General features: G+C 48.0%; 1 protein-coding gene across 8 annotated transcripts in view; it reads right to left on the bottom strand.

Moving 5' to 3' along the window:
• The window catches only part of foxp4 (forkhead box P4), a 500,447-nt gene that overhangs the window by 143,440 nt on the left and 339,773 nt on the right, over window positions 1–17,234 (bottom strand). For all 8 annotated transcript variants that reach the window (XM_068057550.1, XM_068057552.1, XM_068057556.1 and 5 more), the window contains 2 exons: window positions 13,404–13,526; window positions 11,653–11,781 (listed from right to left, as the gene is read on the bottom strand). In XM_068057550.1, the coding sequence (XP_067913651.1) occupies window positions 11,653–11,781; window positions 13,404–13,526 (252 nt within the window). The remainder of the gene's footprint in view (window positions 1–11,652; window positions 11,782–13,403; window positions 13,527–17,234) is intronic.

A 17,234-nucleotide genomic window follows, 5' to 3' on the forward strand; every position in this document is an offset into this window, starting at 1 on the left:
TCGTGAATGGTGGTGGACAATTAAACAACTGACAGGAGCAGGAGGGTCCACAAACATCCCCATCCTCAATGATGGGGGAGCCCAGCACATCAGTGCGAAAGACAAGGCTGAAGCATTTGTATCCATATTCAGCCAGAAGCGCCAAGTTGATGATTTATCTCGGCCTCTTCCTGAAGTCCCAGCATCACAGATGCCAGTCTTCAGCCAATCCGATTCATTCCACATGTTATCAAGAAACGATTGAAGGCACTGGATACTGCAAAGGCTATGGGGCCTGACAACATTCTGGAAATAGTACTGAAGACTTTTGCTCCAGAACCAGCCACGCCCCTAGCCAAGCTGTTCCAGTATAGCTACAACACTGGCATCTACCTGGTAATGTGGAAAATTACCAAGATATGTCCTGTGCACAAAAAGCAGGACAAATCCAACCCGGCCAATTACCACCCTATCAGTCTACTCCCAATCATCAGCAAAGTGATGGAAGGTGTCATCAACAGTGCCATCAAGCGGCACTTGCTTAGCAACAACATGCTCACTAACGCGCAGTTTGGGTTCTGCCAGGGCCACTCAGCTCCTGACCTCATTACAGCCTTGGTCCAAACATGGACAAAAGAGCTGAACTACAGAGGTGAGGGAGAGTGACTGCCCTTGACATCAAGGCAGCATTGGACCGAGTATGGCATCAAGGAGCCCGAGCAAAACTGGAGTCAATGGGAAAACCCTCCGCTGGTTGGAGTCATACCTAGCGCAAAGGAAGAAGGTTGTGGTTGTTGGAGGTCAATCATCTCAGTCCCAGGATATCACTGCAGGAGTTCCTCAGGGCAGTGTGCTAGGCCCAACCATCTTCAGCTGCTTCATCAATGACCTTCCCTCCATCATAAGGTCAGAAGTGGTGATGTTCGCTGATGATTACACAATGTTCAGCAGCATTCACGACTCCTCAGATAATGAAGCAGCCCATGTTCATATGCAACAAGACCTGAACAACATCCAGGCTTGGGCTAATAAGTGGCAAGTAACATTCGTGCCACACAAGTGCCAGGCAATGATCATCTCCAATAAGAGAGTATCTAATCATCTCCCCATGACATTCAATAATATTACCATCGCTGAATACCCCATTATCAACATCCTGGGGGTTACCATTGACCAGAAACTGAACTGGACCAGCCACATAAATATTGTGACTACAAGAGCAAGTCAGAAGCTGGGAATTCTGCAGCGAGTAACTCACTTCCTGTCTTCCCAATGCCTGCCCACCATCTACAAGGCACAAGTCAGGAGTGTGATGGAATACTCTCCACTTGCCTGGATGGGTCCAGCTCCAACAACACTCAAGAAGCTCGACACCTTCCAGGGCAAAGCAGCCCGCTTGATTGGCACCCCATCCACTACTTTCAACATTCACTTTCTCCACCACCGATGCACAGTGGCAGCAATGTGCACCATCTACAAGATGTACTGCAGCAACGCACCAAGCCACCTTCGACAGCACCTTCTAAACCCACGACCTCTGCCATCTAGAAGGACAAGGGCAGCAGTTACATGGGAACGCCATCACCTACAAGTTCCCCTCCAAGCCACACGCCATCCTGACATGGAACAATCTCACCATTCACTGTCGCTGGAACTCCCTTCCTAACAGCACTGTTGATGTATCTACACCCCAAGGACTGCACTGGTTCAAGAAGGCAGCTCACCACCACTTTCTCAAGGGCAATTGGGGATGGGCAATATACGCAGGTCCAGCCAGCGACACCCACATCCCATGAACGAATAAAAAAAAATGACCCTAATGAATGGCGGAGCGGGCTCAGGGGGCCAGATAGTCTACTCCAGATCCTAGGGTGTTCTTCAGAAGAAACTTGCAGTAACTTTCACAATGAATCATTTGAGAAATACTGAAAATAGCATCATCACATATCAAAGTAGTCATTTAATATTGGCGTGAAACACAAACTTTATGATCATCATTGAAGACTGTCCTCGTGAAAGACTCCCAGGATGGGTACAGCGCAGGTTAGATACAGAATAAAGCAAGCCAAATATTTCAGTTTTAGCTGCAGAGTGAAGTACCCATTACTTTTCCTCAATCTTACTGAGGTGTCCTTATCCTTTCTGAATGACTCTTCCAGGTTGGTGCTTAGTCTTGTGAAGAATGTCACCTTTGTGCCAAATATCAGCTGTGTGTGTTCCTGGACTGTGCCAAATAAAAACTGGGTTGCGACTGCAAATAAATTCCCCCTTCCATCACACCCCACCACCCCCCCCCCCCCCCCCCCCCCCCCCCACTCTCCCTGGCTACTTACAGCTGTTGGAAAGAAAACATGTGGATCCCTGAGTCTGGGTTGGACTACATAGCAACCATCAAGTATCCATTTATCTACTGACTTCCTCCTCACACCTATAATTACAACAGAAATTTTGCAAGCCCTTAGAAAGATCGTGACCGTGACCCTTCAATCCATCAGTAACACCCAGACATGTTGTCTTCATTAAAAGCCCATTTTTCTTTGCTCACATCCACTGCACCATTCCTGAGTTGGCACAGACTGTGAGCTACAAACACTCTCTACTCACTTCTCCCAGGGGTGACCTGGTGTGTGCTTAGAATATACAACTCTGAACCCATGAGGCTCTGCCAGATGGATTGTACACAGTGCATGTGCTGAGCACTGGAGCTTCACATAGAACGAAGAGGAGGAATGCTTTTGTAATCTTGAAGCCATTATGGGTTTTAACGGACAGGTGTGACCACAAGGATTTGACATCAACTTCACCAGGCATGGGAAATGTTTGAATATTTATTTGTCCAGACATGGATACCAGGCTTTTTTTTTTTTGAAATACTTTGAACTTTTTTCTAATTTTGGTTTTCTGAAAGTCAGAAACGTTCATAGAGGTGACTCCAAGTTTTTCACATTTTCGACATGTGTTACTATCAAACACTCCCAGGGCAGGTACAGCATGGATTAGATACAGGGCCGCCGGGGGTCCATCCGCCCTGACTACCTGCCCCTCTTCCCCGTTACGTTCGCGCCCGGGTGTCCCTGGGGAAGGAGCATGCGGTGTCCGCTGGTTCACTTGAGGCCTTCCACGACTGATGGGCACCGCAGGGGCTGGAGTGCATCATCGATGCTGAAAATGCTATTTTAATTTGAGTTTTTGTTTTATTTATTCGATTTTAATAAGTTATTTATTTATAGAACGTATATAAAGTGGGCCTGGGGACACTCCCAGGACAGGTACAGCATGGGGTTAGATACAGAGTAAAGCTCCCTCTACACTGTCCCCATCAAACACTCCCAGGACAGGTACAACACGGGGTTAGATACAGAGTAAAGCTCACTAAAAGAAAAAAAAAAACGGGAGTTAGATACAGAGTAAAGCTCCCTCTACACTGTCCCCATCAAACACTCCCTGGACAGGTACAGCACGGGATTGGCTGGGCAGTTTATGGAGCACTTCCTGTGTGCAATCAGGGGAGCAGCTGCACCTGTGCTGCTGCAACAGCAACTGGAGAGTGGAGAGAGGAGAGAGTGGAGACTGGAGTAACTGGAGAGTGGAGACTGAAGAGTGGAGAGAGACAGGACAAGTGAATCCATTGAGAGGAGGCAGAAAAGCTGCGATTCTTTTTGGAGAGGTGGGTGTCAGAGCACCTGAAAGACTCTTTGTTTGGATTGTTTGGAGGAGGGAAAGAGGCCGGAAGACTCAGGGGTGGCGCTACCAAAACCTGTAGGGGCCCCTATATTTGTACTTGTATTGGTGCTGATTTCCATCTTGCAGGCAGGGAGCACCCTGCCCACCCCAATTGCCTGCTCGGGACAGCTGGAGTTGCCCGAGTGAAGACTGTCTTTGTGAAACATCAGAAGAGGAGAGTACCGGCAGCACTAGCCATCCCAGGTGAAGAAGCCTCCCCCAACTGGAAGTTTTGGACTGACATTATTAAGGTGCTCCAACGAGCAGTTGGAGCAAACATCCCTTGCAGCCTTTCTCTCCCTTCCTCCACTCAGTCACTCCTACCCCTATGCTCCTCTACTCCCACACCATTTTGTTTAAAGTTTGTTTTTTGTTTAAACCTTTTCAATTTGCTTTGTTTGTTAGGGGTGGGCATGGCGCTTAGACCCCATGGCAAGCCCTTCTTCACTGGTGCCGGGCCCTCCTACACATCTGCTGTAGCGGCTGCTGTCGCCCCATCACCTTTTGAACTAATAACATCTAAGCATGGGGTCAAGAACTACGTCCATCCGAATATGATGATAGAGGCATGCGTGAAAGCAATGGCCGAGGTTGTCAGCCCCTCGGCCATTGTTGCTGCCTCTAAAATGGACGGGAAGGCTGTGTTTTTCCTAAAAAACCGAGCGGGCGGTGTCGCTGACCCTGAGCAAGGGGCTCACTGTGGGCAGGACCTTTCTGCCAGAGGACCCCTTGGTGGTCGATTCTGGGCCGACTGGAGAAGGAAGCAGGGGGGCTTCCCCTCCTTGAGGCTATGGTGGGATGTGGGCAAGACTCACATCTGTGTCTTCTGTCAGGAGTACGCGAAGGGGTCGACCAAGAGGCAGGAGGCCGAGATCGGGCGCCTTGAGAGGGAGGTGCACAACTTGGAGTCCCGCCTCGGTCATGCCGTCGTGGTCCCGGCCCTGTGGCAGGCGTACAAAGAGAAGAAAGGCGCGCTGAGGGACCTGCAGCTCATAGGGTCCCGAGGCGCGTACGTGAGGTCGCGGATCCAGATCCTGGAAGATTTGGACCGCGCCTCACCCTTCTTCTACTCGCTGGAAAAATGGTCCGTAAGCAGCTTGTTGAGCTGCTGGCCGATGACGGATCTTCCATCATGGAACCGGAGATAATGTGCCTCCTGGTCTGTACCTATAACAGTGCATTGTTCTCTCCGGATCCGTCCAGCAAGGAAGCGCGCAGAGTTTTGTGGGAGGACCTGCAGAAGGTCAGCCCGGAGGGTGCCGAAGGATTGGAGGCTCCGCTTACGTTGGTGGAACTGGATGGGCTGACTGTGAAGTTCCTCAGGGCATTCTGGGACGTCCTGGGGGACGATTATACGCGGGTCTTGGGGGAAAGCCTGGCGACTGGGGAGATGCCCCTCTCATGGTGCAGGGCGGTCATCGTCCTGCTGCCGAAGAGGGGTGATCTCCGTTTGCTTAAAAACTGCCGTCTGGTCTCCCTCCTCAGCACGGATTATATGATTTTTGCCCGGGCTATGTCTACCCGCCTGGGCTCCATGCTGGCCCACATGATCCACCCAGGCCAATCCTACACGGTCCCGGGCCAGTCCATCCAGGACAATATCCTCCTGGTCTGGGACCTATAGAGATAGAGAGATACAGCACCAAAACAGGCCCTTCGCCCCACCGAGTCCGTGCCGACCAACGACCACCCATTTATACTTATCCTACATTAACCCCATATTCTCTACCACATCCCCACCATTCCCCTACCACCTACCTACACTCGGGGCAATTTACAATGGCCAATTTACCTATCAACCTGCAAGTCTTTGGCTGTGGGAGGAAACCGGAGCACCCGGCAGAAACCCACGCGGTCACAGGGAGAACTTGCAAACTCCACACAGGCAGTACCCAGAACCGAACCCGGATTGCTGGAGTGGTGAGGCTGTGGTACTAATCACTGCGCCACTGTGCCGACCTGGTCCATCTTTCCCAGAGGACTGGTCTGTCGGTTGCCTTTCTCTCCCTCGATCAAGAGGAGGCGTTCAACAGGGATGATCACGAATATCTTTTGCGTGCATTTGGACTCTGACCGCATTTTGTGGCCTGGATCCGACTTTTGTACGATGCCGCAGAGTGTCTGGTTAAAGTTAACGGGTCCTTGACAGCGCCCCTTCGCTTTGGGAGAGGAGTGCGTCAGGGGTGCCCCATGTCCGGCCAATTGTATACCATCTGCGTGGAGCTGTTCCTGTGCCTGCTTCACAGGAGCTTGACGGGATTGGCTCTGCGCGAGCCGGCCATGCGGGTCGTCCTCTCGGCTTACGCCGACGACGTGCTCCTCGCAATCACAGATCCCGTTGACTTGCGGAGGATGCGCGACTGCCAGCAGACCTTTTCTGCCGCGTCCTCCGCGAGGATCAATTGGGAGAAATGTTCCGGACTCCTGGTGGGTCAGTGGCAGGTGGACTCCCTGCCGGAGGAGATGACACCTTTTGCGTGGAGCACCACGCACCTCCTCTATCTGGGAGTTCACCTTAGCCCTGCTGAGGAAGCTTGGCCGGCAAACTGGCAGGAGTTGGAGGTGAAAGTCACCGCTCGGCTGGGGCGCTGGACAGGACTGCTCCAGGTGCTTTCCTACAGGGGCCGAGTGCTGGTCATTAACCAACTGGTGGCCTCGATGCTGTGGTACCGGTTGGTGACTTTGGCCCCGCCCTCTGCATTTGCCACCAAGATCCAGCAGAAGCTTGTCGATTTCTTCTGGGGCAAGAGGAAATTCTGCCGCAGTCCTGAGTCTCCCGATCGAGGAGGGCGGCCAGTCGCTGGTGTGTTCCGGACCCAGGCTGCGACTCACCGCCTTCGGACCCTGCAGAGATACCTGTACGTCAAGCCCTCCCAGATGGTGTGCGCTAGTGATGTAATTTTTCCACCAGGGCCACTGCCTCCAAGACGACACGCAGCTCTCGGCGGAGAACATTCGTCGTGCCTCTCTGAGGGAGTTGCTTGTCTTTTACCGGGATCTATTCTGAGTCTGGAACATGGTATCCTCCAGTCAGGGCGCTCCCCCACCGGCGGCGGAGAGTGCCATGGCTGTCCGGGCGGCCGGTTCTGGGGACAGACCGATGAGCTGAGGAGTAGCTGAAGCCCCTGGGACAACCCTCACTGCGGGTGACGAGGGGGCTCGGGAGGGCGGAGCGCTCCCAGCTGAGCTGACCCCCGCTCGGCCGGAACTGCTCATCGGACCCAGGCCCCGAAACCCTCCTCGGGAGCCGGTCCCACACAACCTGAGCCGCTTCTCGGAAATGCCCTCTGTGCCATTCCACACGGTGTGGCGGGGTTTCCTGTACGGGCTGTTCCTGCACACTCTCCACTTCCTCGCCCTCGTTTGCTGTTCCGACACGCCGTGGCGGTCCGTGTTGCCATCTGGCAGCGAGGGGAATCCCCAGTGGACGTCTCTCTACACGAGAGTCCTCCCCCTTTACAGTGGGGACCTGGGGTGGAGGGTGCTGCACAGGGCAGTCCTGTGCAATAGACTTTTAAGTAGGTTCACGGACTCTCAGGCCGCCTGTAATTTCTGTGGCCTGGACGAGTCCATGTTACATGTTTCTATGGAGTACGCGAGGTTGCAGCCCCTCTTTGAGTATTTAAAGGGGCTGCTCAAGATGCACTTCAGCCCCATGCTCCTGATCTTTGGGCGCCTGGTGCGGAGGGGCGTGGGCCGGGAGGAGGATCTCCTTGTCGGTCTGCTCCTGGGCTTGGCCAAGGTGGCAATTCACAGGTCCAGGCTGCGGGCCTGCCCCTCTTCTGAGGTTACGTTCGTGCCCGGGTGTCCTGGAGAAGGAGCATGCGGTGTCCATCGGTACGCTTGAGGCCTTCCGCGACCGGTGAGCACCGTCGGGGCTGGAGTACATCATCGATGCAGACAATGCTGTTTTAATTTGAGTTTTTGTTATATTTATCTGATTTTAATAAAGTTATTTTAAAATGTATATAAAGGGCACCTGGGGAATAATGGCCCCCTCAACAAATATATATAAAAGGGGCTTGTGGCCAGCTTATATAAAAAAAAACGGGGTTAGATAAGAGTAAAGCTCCCTCTACACTGCCGGAATGATCTGTTTCAGTCCAGAGCTCACAAAAGCATCACTAATTTTTTATTTCTCTCACAATCGTCCTGGAATGAAAGAGATTATTGGGCAGTTTCAGAAACCGGGCCCTACCTATAACTTTCCATCACTAAGTTGAAAATTAGCCGATAAACCTCGCTCATCCCTATCCCATGATCAAAGGGGTCTCTATTTATTGTGGGATTGGTTACTGATTGGGAGAAGGGTCCATCACTTTGTTGGATTTATTGAGGCCAACATATAGGAGTGTGAGTTCATGAGTGTCTGTCCTGAGACATTGCTGATGATAAATCAGATCACAACATCATGTGATATAGCAGAGGAGGAGGTCACTGGGCAAATAGTCCCACTCCCCGCTTTTCCCCCATACGGCTGTAAATTCTTTCCCTTCAAGTATTTACACAATATCCTTTGGAAAGTTACTACTGAACCTGCTTCCATCTCCCTTTCAGGCAGTGTGTTCCAGATCATAACAACTCGCTGTGTAAAAAAATTGTCTTCTCCATGTTTCGTCTGACAATCAACTTAAATCTGTATCCTCTGGTTACTGACCCTTCTGCAACTGGAAAAAGTTGTTTCTTCTTTACTCTATCAATAGTATCCATAATTTGAAGATCTCTGTTAAATCTCCTCTTAACCTTCTCTGCTGGGGGGATCTCATAGAAACCTATAAAATTCTAACAGGACTTGACAGGTTAGATGCAGGAAGGATGTTCCCGATGGTGGGGGAGTCCAGAACCAGGGGTCATAGTCTAAGGATACGGGGTAAACCTTTCAGGACTGAGATGAGGAAAAATTACTTCACCCAGAGAGTGGTGAGCCTGTGGAATTCACTACCACAGAAAGGAGTTGAGGCCAAAACATTGTATGTTTTCAAGAAGGAATTAGATATAGCTCTTGGGTTTAAAGGGATCAAAGGATATGGGGCAAAAAGCGGGAACAGGTTGAATGATCAGCCATGATCATAATGAATGGCGGAGCAGGCTCGAAGGGCCGAATGGCCTACTCCTGCCCCTATTTTCTATGCTCGAAGGAGAACAACCCCAGTTTCCCTCGTTCCTCATCATAACTGAATTCCCTCATCCCAGGCACCATTCCGGTAAATCTCTCTTGCATTCTCTCCAAGGTCTTCCTAAAATATGATGCCCAGTATTCTCCAGCTGAGGCCTAACCGGTGTTTTATAAAGGCTTAGCATAACAATGATCCACTGTTTATAAAGCTAAGACTTGTAACCAAATAATGGCTGCTATATTATTCTGCTGCTAAAGTGGCTCTGTTCCTCAATTATCCGGTTACATTAAGGCCACAAAATGTAATTGCTTTAAACATCAATAGGTATCTTTAAAATTATGAAAGTTTTTGCTAGAGTAGACATAGAGGGAGTGTTTCCAAATGTGGGGAAGACCAAAACTGGAGGCCATCAATATAAGACAGTCACTAATCAATCCAATAGGATTTCAGGAGAAACCTCTTTACCCAGAGAGTGGGGAGCATGTGGAACTCGCTACCACAGGGAGTGGTTGAGATGAACTGGATTGATGCATTTAAAGACAGGCTAGATAAACACAAGAAGGAGAAGGGAATAGAGGATTATGGTGATAGAGCGAGATGGGGAAAGACGAGAGGGGGCTTGAGTGGAGCATAAACGCTGGCATGGTCTGGTTGGGCTGAATGGCCTGTTTCTATGCTGAATATCCTATGTAATTCTGTTTAATTCTATGTAATCTTGAGGTCAATTAGAGATTAATTTTCATTTAGTGAAGCAGATTCCCAACAGATTGTAAATGTTTATACTAGAACTATATAAAACACTATATAGGCCACAGCTAGAGTACTGCGTACAGTTCTGGTCACTGCATTGCAAGAAGGATATGATCACCCTAGGGAGGGTACAGAAGAGATTTACGAGGATGTTGCCAGGACGGGAAATTTTAGCTATGAGGAAAGATTGGATAGGTTGGGGTTGTGTTCTATGGAACAGAGGAAGCTGAGGGGTAAATTAATTCAGATATACAAAATTATGAGGGAGCTAGATAGAGTGGATAGGAAGGACCTATTTCCATCAGCAGAGAGGGCAATAACTAGGCCATAAATTTAAAGCAGTTGGTAGAAAGATTAGAGGGAAATTGAGGAGAATTTTTTTCACCCAGAGGGTGGAGGGTGAGGGTCTGGAACTCACTGCCTGAAAGGGTGGTCGAGGCAGAAACCCTCATCACATTTTTTTAAAAATTGGATATGCACTTGAGGTGTCTTAACCTACAGGGAGATGGACCAAGAGCTAGACTGGATAGCACTTTTTGGCCAGCACAGACATGATGGGGCGAATGGCCGCCTTCTGTACTGTAAATCTTTCTCTGTTTCTATTGTATGTTTAGTTCGAAGTCACAGTCATGGTAAGCCTCCTTTTATTGCCTTCCAAATACTCAAGCAATATTTCAACAAGGTCCCATTTCTCTAACAGTGCTGTCCTCTCCCTATTCTGTACCACTCCTCCTCTAAACAAGTCCTAAACACGTGGGATCAGGGCACAGCAGGAGGGAGGAGAATAATTCGGATTGGGGCAGGAGGAGGATTCAGGGCAGGAGACACTTAACAGGATCAGGGCAAGAAGCATGATAGAGGCCAAGTGGAATCAAGGTTTATTTATTTTATTGTTTATTTAGAGATACAGCACTGAAACAGGCCTATTGGCCCACCGAGTCCGTGCCGACCAACAACCACCCATTATACTAATCCTATATTAATCCTATATTCCCTACCACATCCCAACATTCTCCTGCCACCTACCTACACTGGGGGCAATTTACAATGGCCAATTTACCTTTCAACCTGCAAGTCTTTGGCTGTGGGAGGAAACCAGAGCACCCAATGGAAACCCACACAGTCACAGGGAGAACTTGCAAACTCCACACAGGCAGTACCCAGAACTGAACCCAGGTCACGGTAGCTGTGAGGCTGCGGTGCTAACCACTGCGTCACTATGCCGCCCAAGTTTGAGATGTGATGTCCAGTTCACTGCTGATGAAAATTCATCAAAAGCATCTCCCTACACAATAAGATATAAAGAGGACAAACATGACTTAATGTCCATTTACATTCTGAAATTTTCTAGAAATGGTCCACGTGCTTCAGAACTCAGCAGGTGACAAACCTCACAGCTTCTGCGTCCAGAACTACAGTTAGGTTTGATCCACGTTGGGTCTGTGTTAGGGAAACAGGGGAGCAACAATTTCCCTTAATATCACTGGATAAGCTAAGGAAAATTCAGCCACTCTACTGTAAAGTAAAAGAATGTGTGTGTGTTCCTCTATATGTGTGTGTATGTCTGTGTGTGTGCATATGTGTATGTACACAATAAAAACAAAAAATGTTGGAAACACTCAGCAGGTGAGGCAGCATCTGTGGGGAGGGAAACAGAGTTAATGTTTCAGGTCCGCAACCTTCTATCAGAACTTTCTGACGAAAGATCATCGCCCTGAAATGTTAACTCTCTTTCTCTCTCCACAGATGCTGCCAGACCTGCTAAGTGTTTCCAACATTTTCTGTTTTTATTTCAGATTTCCAGCTTCCGCAGTATTTTGCTTTTGTCTATGTGTGCATATATGTGAGTGCATGCATCTGTATATCTGTACGTGCCTGGATGTTGGCTGGGAACAGGATCATGATGCCTCTACAGTCAAAGAGCCATCCAACTTTCACTGCCTAGTCTCCCACATTAAAAATGGTCACTTGGGTGATATACCTGAAGGAAGATGTGGTGTTTTCAATGTGTGCAAAGAGAGGTAGGTGTTTTAAATGGACAACTTCCCACCAGTTTCCCCACTGTTTTCTGGGATCAACATACCTCTTTCGACTGTTTGATAGCCTGCTGTTGCTGTTGTTGTTGTTGTTGTTGTTGCTGCTGCTGTTGCTGTTGTTGAGTTAGCAGCTGAAGGTGCAATTGTTCCTGTTGCTTCTTGTAATACTCTTGAAGCTGTTAAGAAACGGAAGATGGAAAAAACACACACACAGAAAATACAAAGGATCTCAGTCAGAGTAAAAAAAAAACCCACAGATGAAGCAATCAGAAAATTAATATCAGAACAATAGCCAGCACACAGTGCAAACTTCACTGCTATTCTGCGTTAGACAACACCAATTAAATTCTCGGTGGAAAGTTAATTATCTGTCAGTGCAATCCTACAGGGTCTATGGGATCATTGTGTGCTGGTGACATGTAGATGAGGAACCTGTAAAATGCTGCTTGGGATGACTGCTATGTTTAGAAAGATTCGTGAAATATATTAATTTAGATCAGTGGCTCATTTAAAGTGAAAGGAACTGATTACAGCAAGCACAGGGCATCTAGTGTGCGTCAACACCGCCAGAATTAACTCTTCTTGCTTCAGTTCCTCATCTTTTTTTTGTGCGTCTCATTGCAGGAGGCCCACTCACTGAACAGGAGGAGGCCATTCAGCCCCTTGGCCCTTTCCCACCATTCAATTAGATCATGGCTGATCTGCATTTTAGCTCAATCCCCTCAATCCCCTAACCCAACATAAATCTATCAATCTCAGTTTTAAAATTTTCAATTGACCTCCCCCCCCCACCAGCCTCAACAGCTTTCTGGGGGAGAGAGTTCCAGATTTCCACTCCCCTTTGTGTGAAGAAGTGCTTCCTGACATCACCCTGAACAGCCTGGCTCGAATTTTAAGGTTCTCCCCCTTGTTTTGGACTCCCCCCACCAGAGGAAATAGTTTCTCTCTATCGACCCTATCAACTCCTTCAATCATCGTAAACACCTCGATTAGATCACCCCTTAATCTTCTACACTCGAGGGAATACGAGCCCAGGCTGTGCGACCCGTCCTCATGATTTACCTTTTTAGCTGCAGTATCATCCCAGTGAATTCTTCATTCATGTGTTTCAAAATTTTTCTTTTCACTTCTTTTTCCTTACATTCTCAGTCATCCAGGTTGTGAACAGCCTCTCCTCACTCACCCAGGAGCACACTGAGTTCCTATGGCACCACCTCCACTGCCATTAGACCTGCGATTAGCTGAGACTGCACCGACCAGGGATCGAAGCTGTGTCCTGCTGCTCTGTATGACAGAGCTTCAGCTGAGCTACCTGGTGTGATTGAGGTTATCACATGGGAAGCTGCTTTAAGCAGGGGAGGGCACAGGGGAGGGCACAGAGAGGGGGGGTGTGGATGGGAGGTGGGTGCGTGGGGAGGGAGGGGCAGTAGACTGTTTGCTTATTGCTGAAGATTGCATTTAATGTAGCCAGTGGCAACCTTAGTAAACCTGCTGATTCCCCAGGGTCGTATCCAGTGAGATCTGGTAAGGAAAGGAGTGCTTCCAGACCGCATTCATAGCAGATTGATCGGACTTACATGGGGAACTAGTGAGACTGAGAATCCCATTAACACTGAGCAACTGAGATGGGAACACTCGAATGAAACAGTGATCAGGTGTTGGGAGCCCTGATGTTAGCAGATGACGGATTGATGCCAAAGGGTAAACAGAATCTGCTGATTGAGCAATGACGCAGTGTTTGTGTGATAGGGGCTGTCTCATGTAGCTCTCCCCTGTGTAATACGGGCATGCTGCTTACCTGCTGTAACATGACTGCCTGCTGCTGTTGCAGTAATGCCTGCAGCTGGGGTGGAGACAGGATCTGCTGCATCTGCTGTGGAGTGATCACCTGCGGACTCATCATGGCTACGGACACAGGAACCTGCAACCAGACAAAGCCACCTATATTTAATAGAGCTTTTCAAAATCCTGAAGGGTTTGATAGAGTAGCTAGGCGGTGAAACTGTTTCCAGCGGTAGAACGGTTGGTAACCAAAGGACACAGATTTAAACAGATTGGCAAATGAACCAGAGAGGGAGATGAGGAGAATTTTTTTACACAGCAAGTTGTTGTGATCTGGAACATGCTGCCTGAAAGGGCGGTGGAAGCAGATTCAATAGTAACTTTCAAAAGGAAATTGGATAAATACTTGAAGGGGAAAAATTTGCAGGACTGTGGTGAAAGAGCAGGGGAGTAGGACTAATTGGAGTGATCTTTCAAAGAGCCAGCACAGACACAATGGGCTGAATAGCCTGTGCCATATGATCCTACGAATCTGTCAACGGCACAAGAGTCAGTGGGAGAGGGAGACAGAGTCAAGGCGATGGAGGTGAATAAGTTGGAGGAACAGGTTAGCACCTTGCCCAGCTTGACATCCCAACAACTAACACAGGGAGCTATTCAGAAATAGAAATAGAAAATGGCATTGTTTTTGTACAGACAGCTATTCTACCCCAGCTGTGTGAATTCACCAGTCAGTCTGTTTTCATACTGTTGTTTGAGGGAGAAATGTTGACCAGGACATTGTGAGAACTCTCCACCTTTGTTCCAATAGAGAGGTGGAAACTACAGATTCATCAGTCTTACTTCTATTCAATGTAAAATAATGGGATTGATTATCAGGAGTAAACTGCAGGATTATCTGTCCAATAATATGAGTAAACAACAGTTTCAGACAGGAAGATCAAGTCTCGCCACCCTTTTTCATCTCTTTGAGGAAGTGACAACCCATGTTCATTGTGGAGGTGCTCTGTACCCAGATTTCCAAAATGTTTTTGATAAAGGTTCACATAAAAAGTTCCTTGTTAAACTTAAAGCTGTGGGGATTTGAGGCAATATTTGGGAGTTCATAAGAAACTTGCTGAAGGGTAGAAAAGAACAGGAATAAAAACAAGAAATGCTGGAACCACTCAGCAGGTCTGGCAGCATCTGTGGAAAGAGAAGCAGAGTTAACGTTTCGGGTCAGTGACCCTTCTTCGGAACAAGGGTCCGTTCCGAAGAAGGGTCACTGACCTGAAACGTTAACTCTGCTTCTCTTTCCGCAGATGCTGCCAGACCTGCTGAGTGGTTCCAGCATTTCTTGTTTTTATTTCAGATTTCCAGCATCCGCAGTATTTTGCTTTTATTATAGAAAAGAACAGGAACTGGTTAGAAGAGTTACGTCACCGTGTGGGAGCAGATGGGTACAGATGGGTGGAATGGCAACTGGGGTACCCCAGGACTTGCTGTTGGGACCACAGCTGTTTCCAATTTACATCAAAGACTGGGATTCATAAAATCAATGTAAAGTGAACAAACTTGCAGATGCTCCCAAACTTGGACAGGCAGTGGAATTCAAGGAGATAGCCCAGAGATTACACAATGAGTTAGACAATGGCAGATGAAATTTAATACAGCCAAATGCAAAGTGCTGCATATAGGAGAGAAAAGTAGGTGATACACATCCTCCATGAACATCTTCAATAAGGCTAAGGATGAAGTTGAAATGGACTTTGGCATGCTAACAAACTCAACACTAAATATGACAACCAATGCAGAACAACAATCAACAAAGCCAAAATAATGTGGAACCACATCACAACAACAGTAGACTACAAGTCAGAGGAAATCATAACCAAACAGGGGTCTACTCAGACCCCACCTTGAGTACAGGGTCCAGTTCTGGTCACTGAGACACTGTAAATGGAGCAGATCTACATGTCTGATTCCGAGAGTCTGAGTTGTGAGGAACAACAGGAGAGGTTTGGACATTTCAACCGAGAAGGTAGGTGTCATGAGATGTTATTTTTGTCAAGGCCGATAAGAGAATAAATGGTATAGAAATAGTTAATTGGGACATTACTTTAAATTAGACAGTGGGCGTAGAACAAAAGGAACCAGGTTCAAACTAGAAAACTGTAAATTTCAGACTGATATCAGCAAGTTCTTCCTTATTTCAAGATCAACACTCAGATTAGGCCAACCAGGCAGAGTGTGGGAGAAGAAATTCTGCACTCATTGATGCAGCATTTGGATGTTATAATGGGAGGAATCACAGCGTCAGTCTGGATGGATGAATTCAGATGGGCTGAATGGTCATCCTCATCTGTGACTACCTTGTGAAGAAGAGAAGCAAGGGGGTGCTCCTGCACTCAGAGAGATTTCAGTTGTGAAATAAGTTACCCAGAAAGGATATTTTAGCAGACAGTATGAATGGGTCCATGGGAAAGAGGGTCACTATCTCAGTGATGGGGTCATCCATTTGCAATTGTCTTCTTGAATCCATATTAAATTAATGGCAATATAAAAAACAGCTTTAGGTGTGTTACTGGAGGGAGAAGGGATTGAGGATACAGTGAGAGGGATTGAGGGATAAACTTGTTTATCACTTCCTACAAATTCTTCCATTGTCAATGTAAATGCTGCTGTACATTTCTTGTTCATTGGACTGGCAGGAAGACACAGTGAGTAGTGCTCAGAGCCAGGGTTAAGTGTACTTTGTTCCTTTTAACAGATGGAGTTGACTGGTGTCAGATATAACAGCCAGTGGCTCTGTACAAGTTACATTAAAATGTAATTCCACATTGCCTCACTGACACACTCAGCAGCCTCTACATCTGCCTGAAACTGGTTAATACAAATTATATATTAAAAAAATTTAAATTGCTAATCAAAATCCATCAGCTTCTAATTGGTTTTCAATTAAGTGTAGCAATCTTACTAATTAAATCTTCACAGCTGTGACCCACTAATAGCACCTGACATCACTTCCTGTGCAAAACAGTAGCATTTGAGGCAGTTTATAAGGCCGTGTATATGGCTGAATGGAGCCATCCGTGTGAGTTGTCCTTCTGAGACACACAAGTGTTCTTTGTAAACAGGAGATATTCTGAGATGCCAAGTTAAGGTGCTGTCTGCTCTCAGGGGGATGTAAAAGATCCCTTGACACTACTTGAAAAGAGTAGAGATGTTTTCCCAGGTGTCACTGGTGATATTTATCCCTTGACCAGAGCTCCCAAAAATACAGATCAACTGGCCACTTACCTCATATGCTGCTGGTGGGATCTTGCTCTGCACAAGTTTACTGCCATGTCTATAAAAGCAACAGTGGCTTCACTCACTCTGAAATAATCCACTGGTTATAAAGCACTTTGGGACTTGCTGAGCTGAGAAGGTACACTAAATGGCAAAGATTCCAAATTAAGTTCAGTTCCTGGTTGGCTCCATTTTCAAATGGGGAAATGATGCAAACAAGATTTGGCATTTGTTCCTGTGATTCCAGGGTCAAAATAGCTCGAGGACATAAATGAGCAAAGGGGAGAGGATGGGAGTGGGGGAGGAGGAGATGTGGGGGGGGGGGGGTGGAGATGTGGGGAGGGGGAGATGTGGGGGGGGTGAAGATGGGGGAGGGGGAGGGGGAGATGTGGTGGGGGTGATGTGGGGGAGGGGGAGATGTGGGGGAGGGGGAGATGTTGGGGGGGCGAAGATGGGGGAGGGGGAGAAGTGGGGAGGGGGAGATGTGGGGGGGGAAGATGGGGGAGAAGTGGGGGGGGAAGATGGGGGGGAAGATGGGGGAGGGGGAGAAGTGGGGGGGGAAGATGGGGGAGGGGGA

This window comes from Heterodontus francisci, chromosome 25, assembly GCF_036365525.1.
Source record: "Heterodontus francisci isolate sHetFra1 chromosome 25, sHetFra1.hap1, whole genome shotgun sequence".
Lineage (NCBI taxonomy): Eukaryota > Metazoa > Chordata > Chondrichthyes > Heterodontiformes > Heterodontidae > Heterodontus > Heterodontus francisci.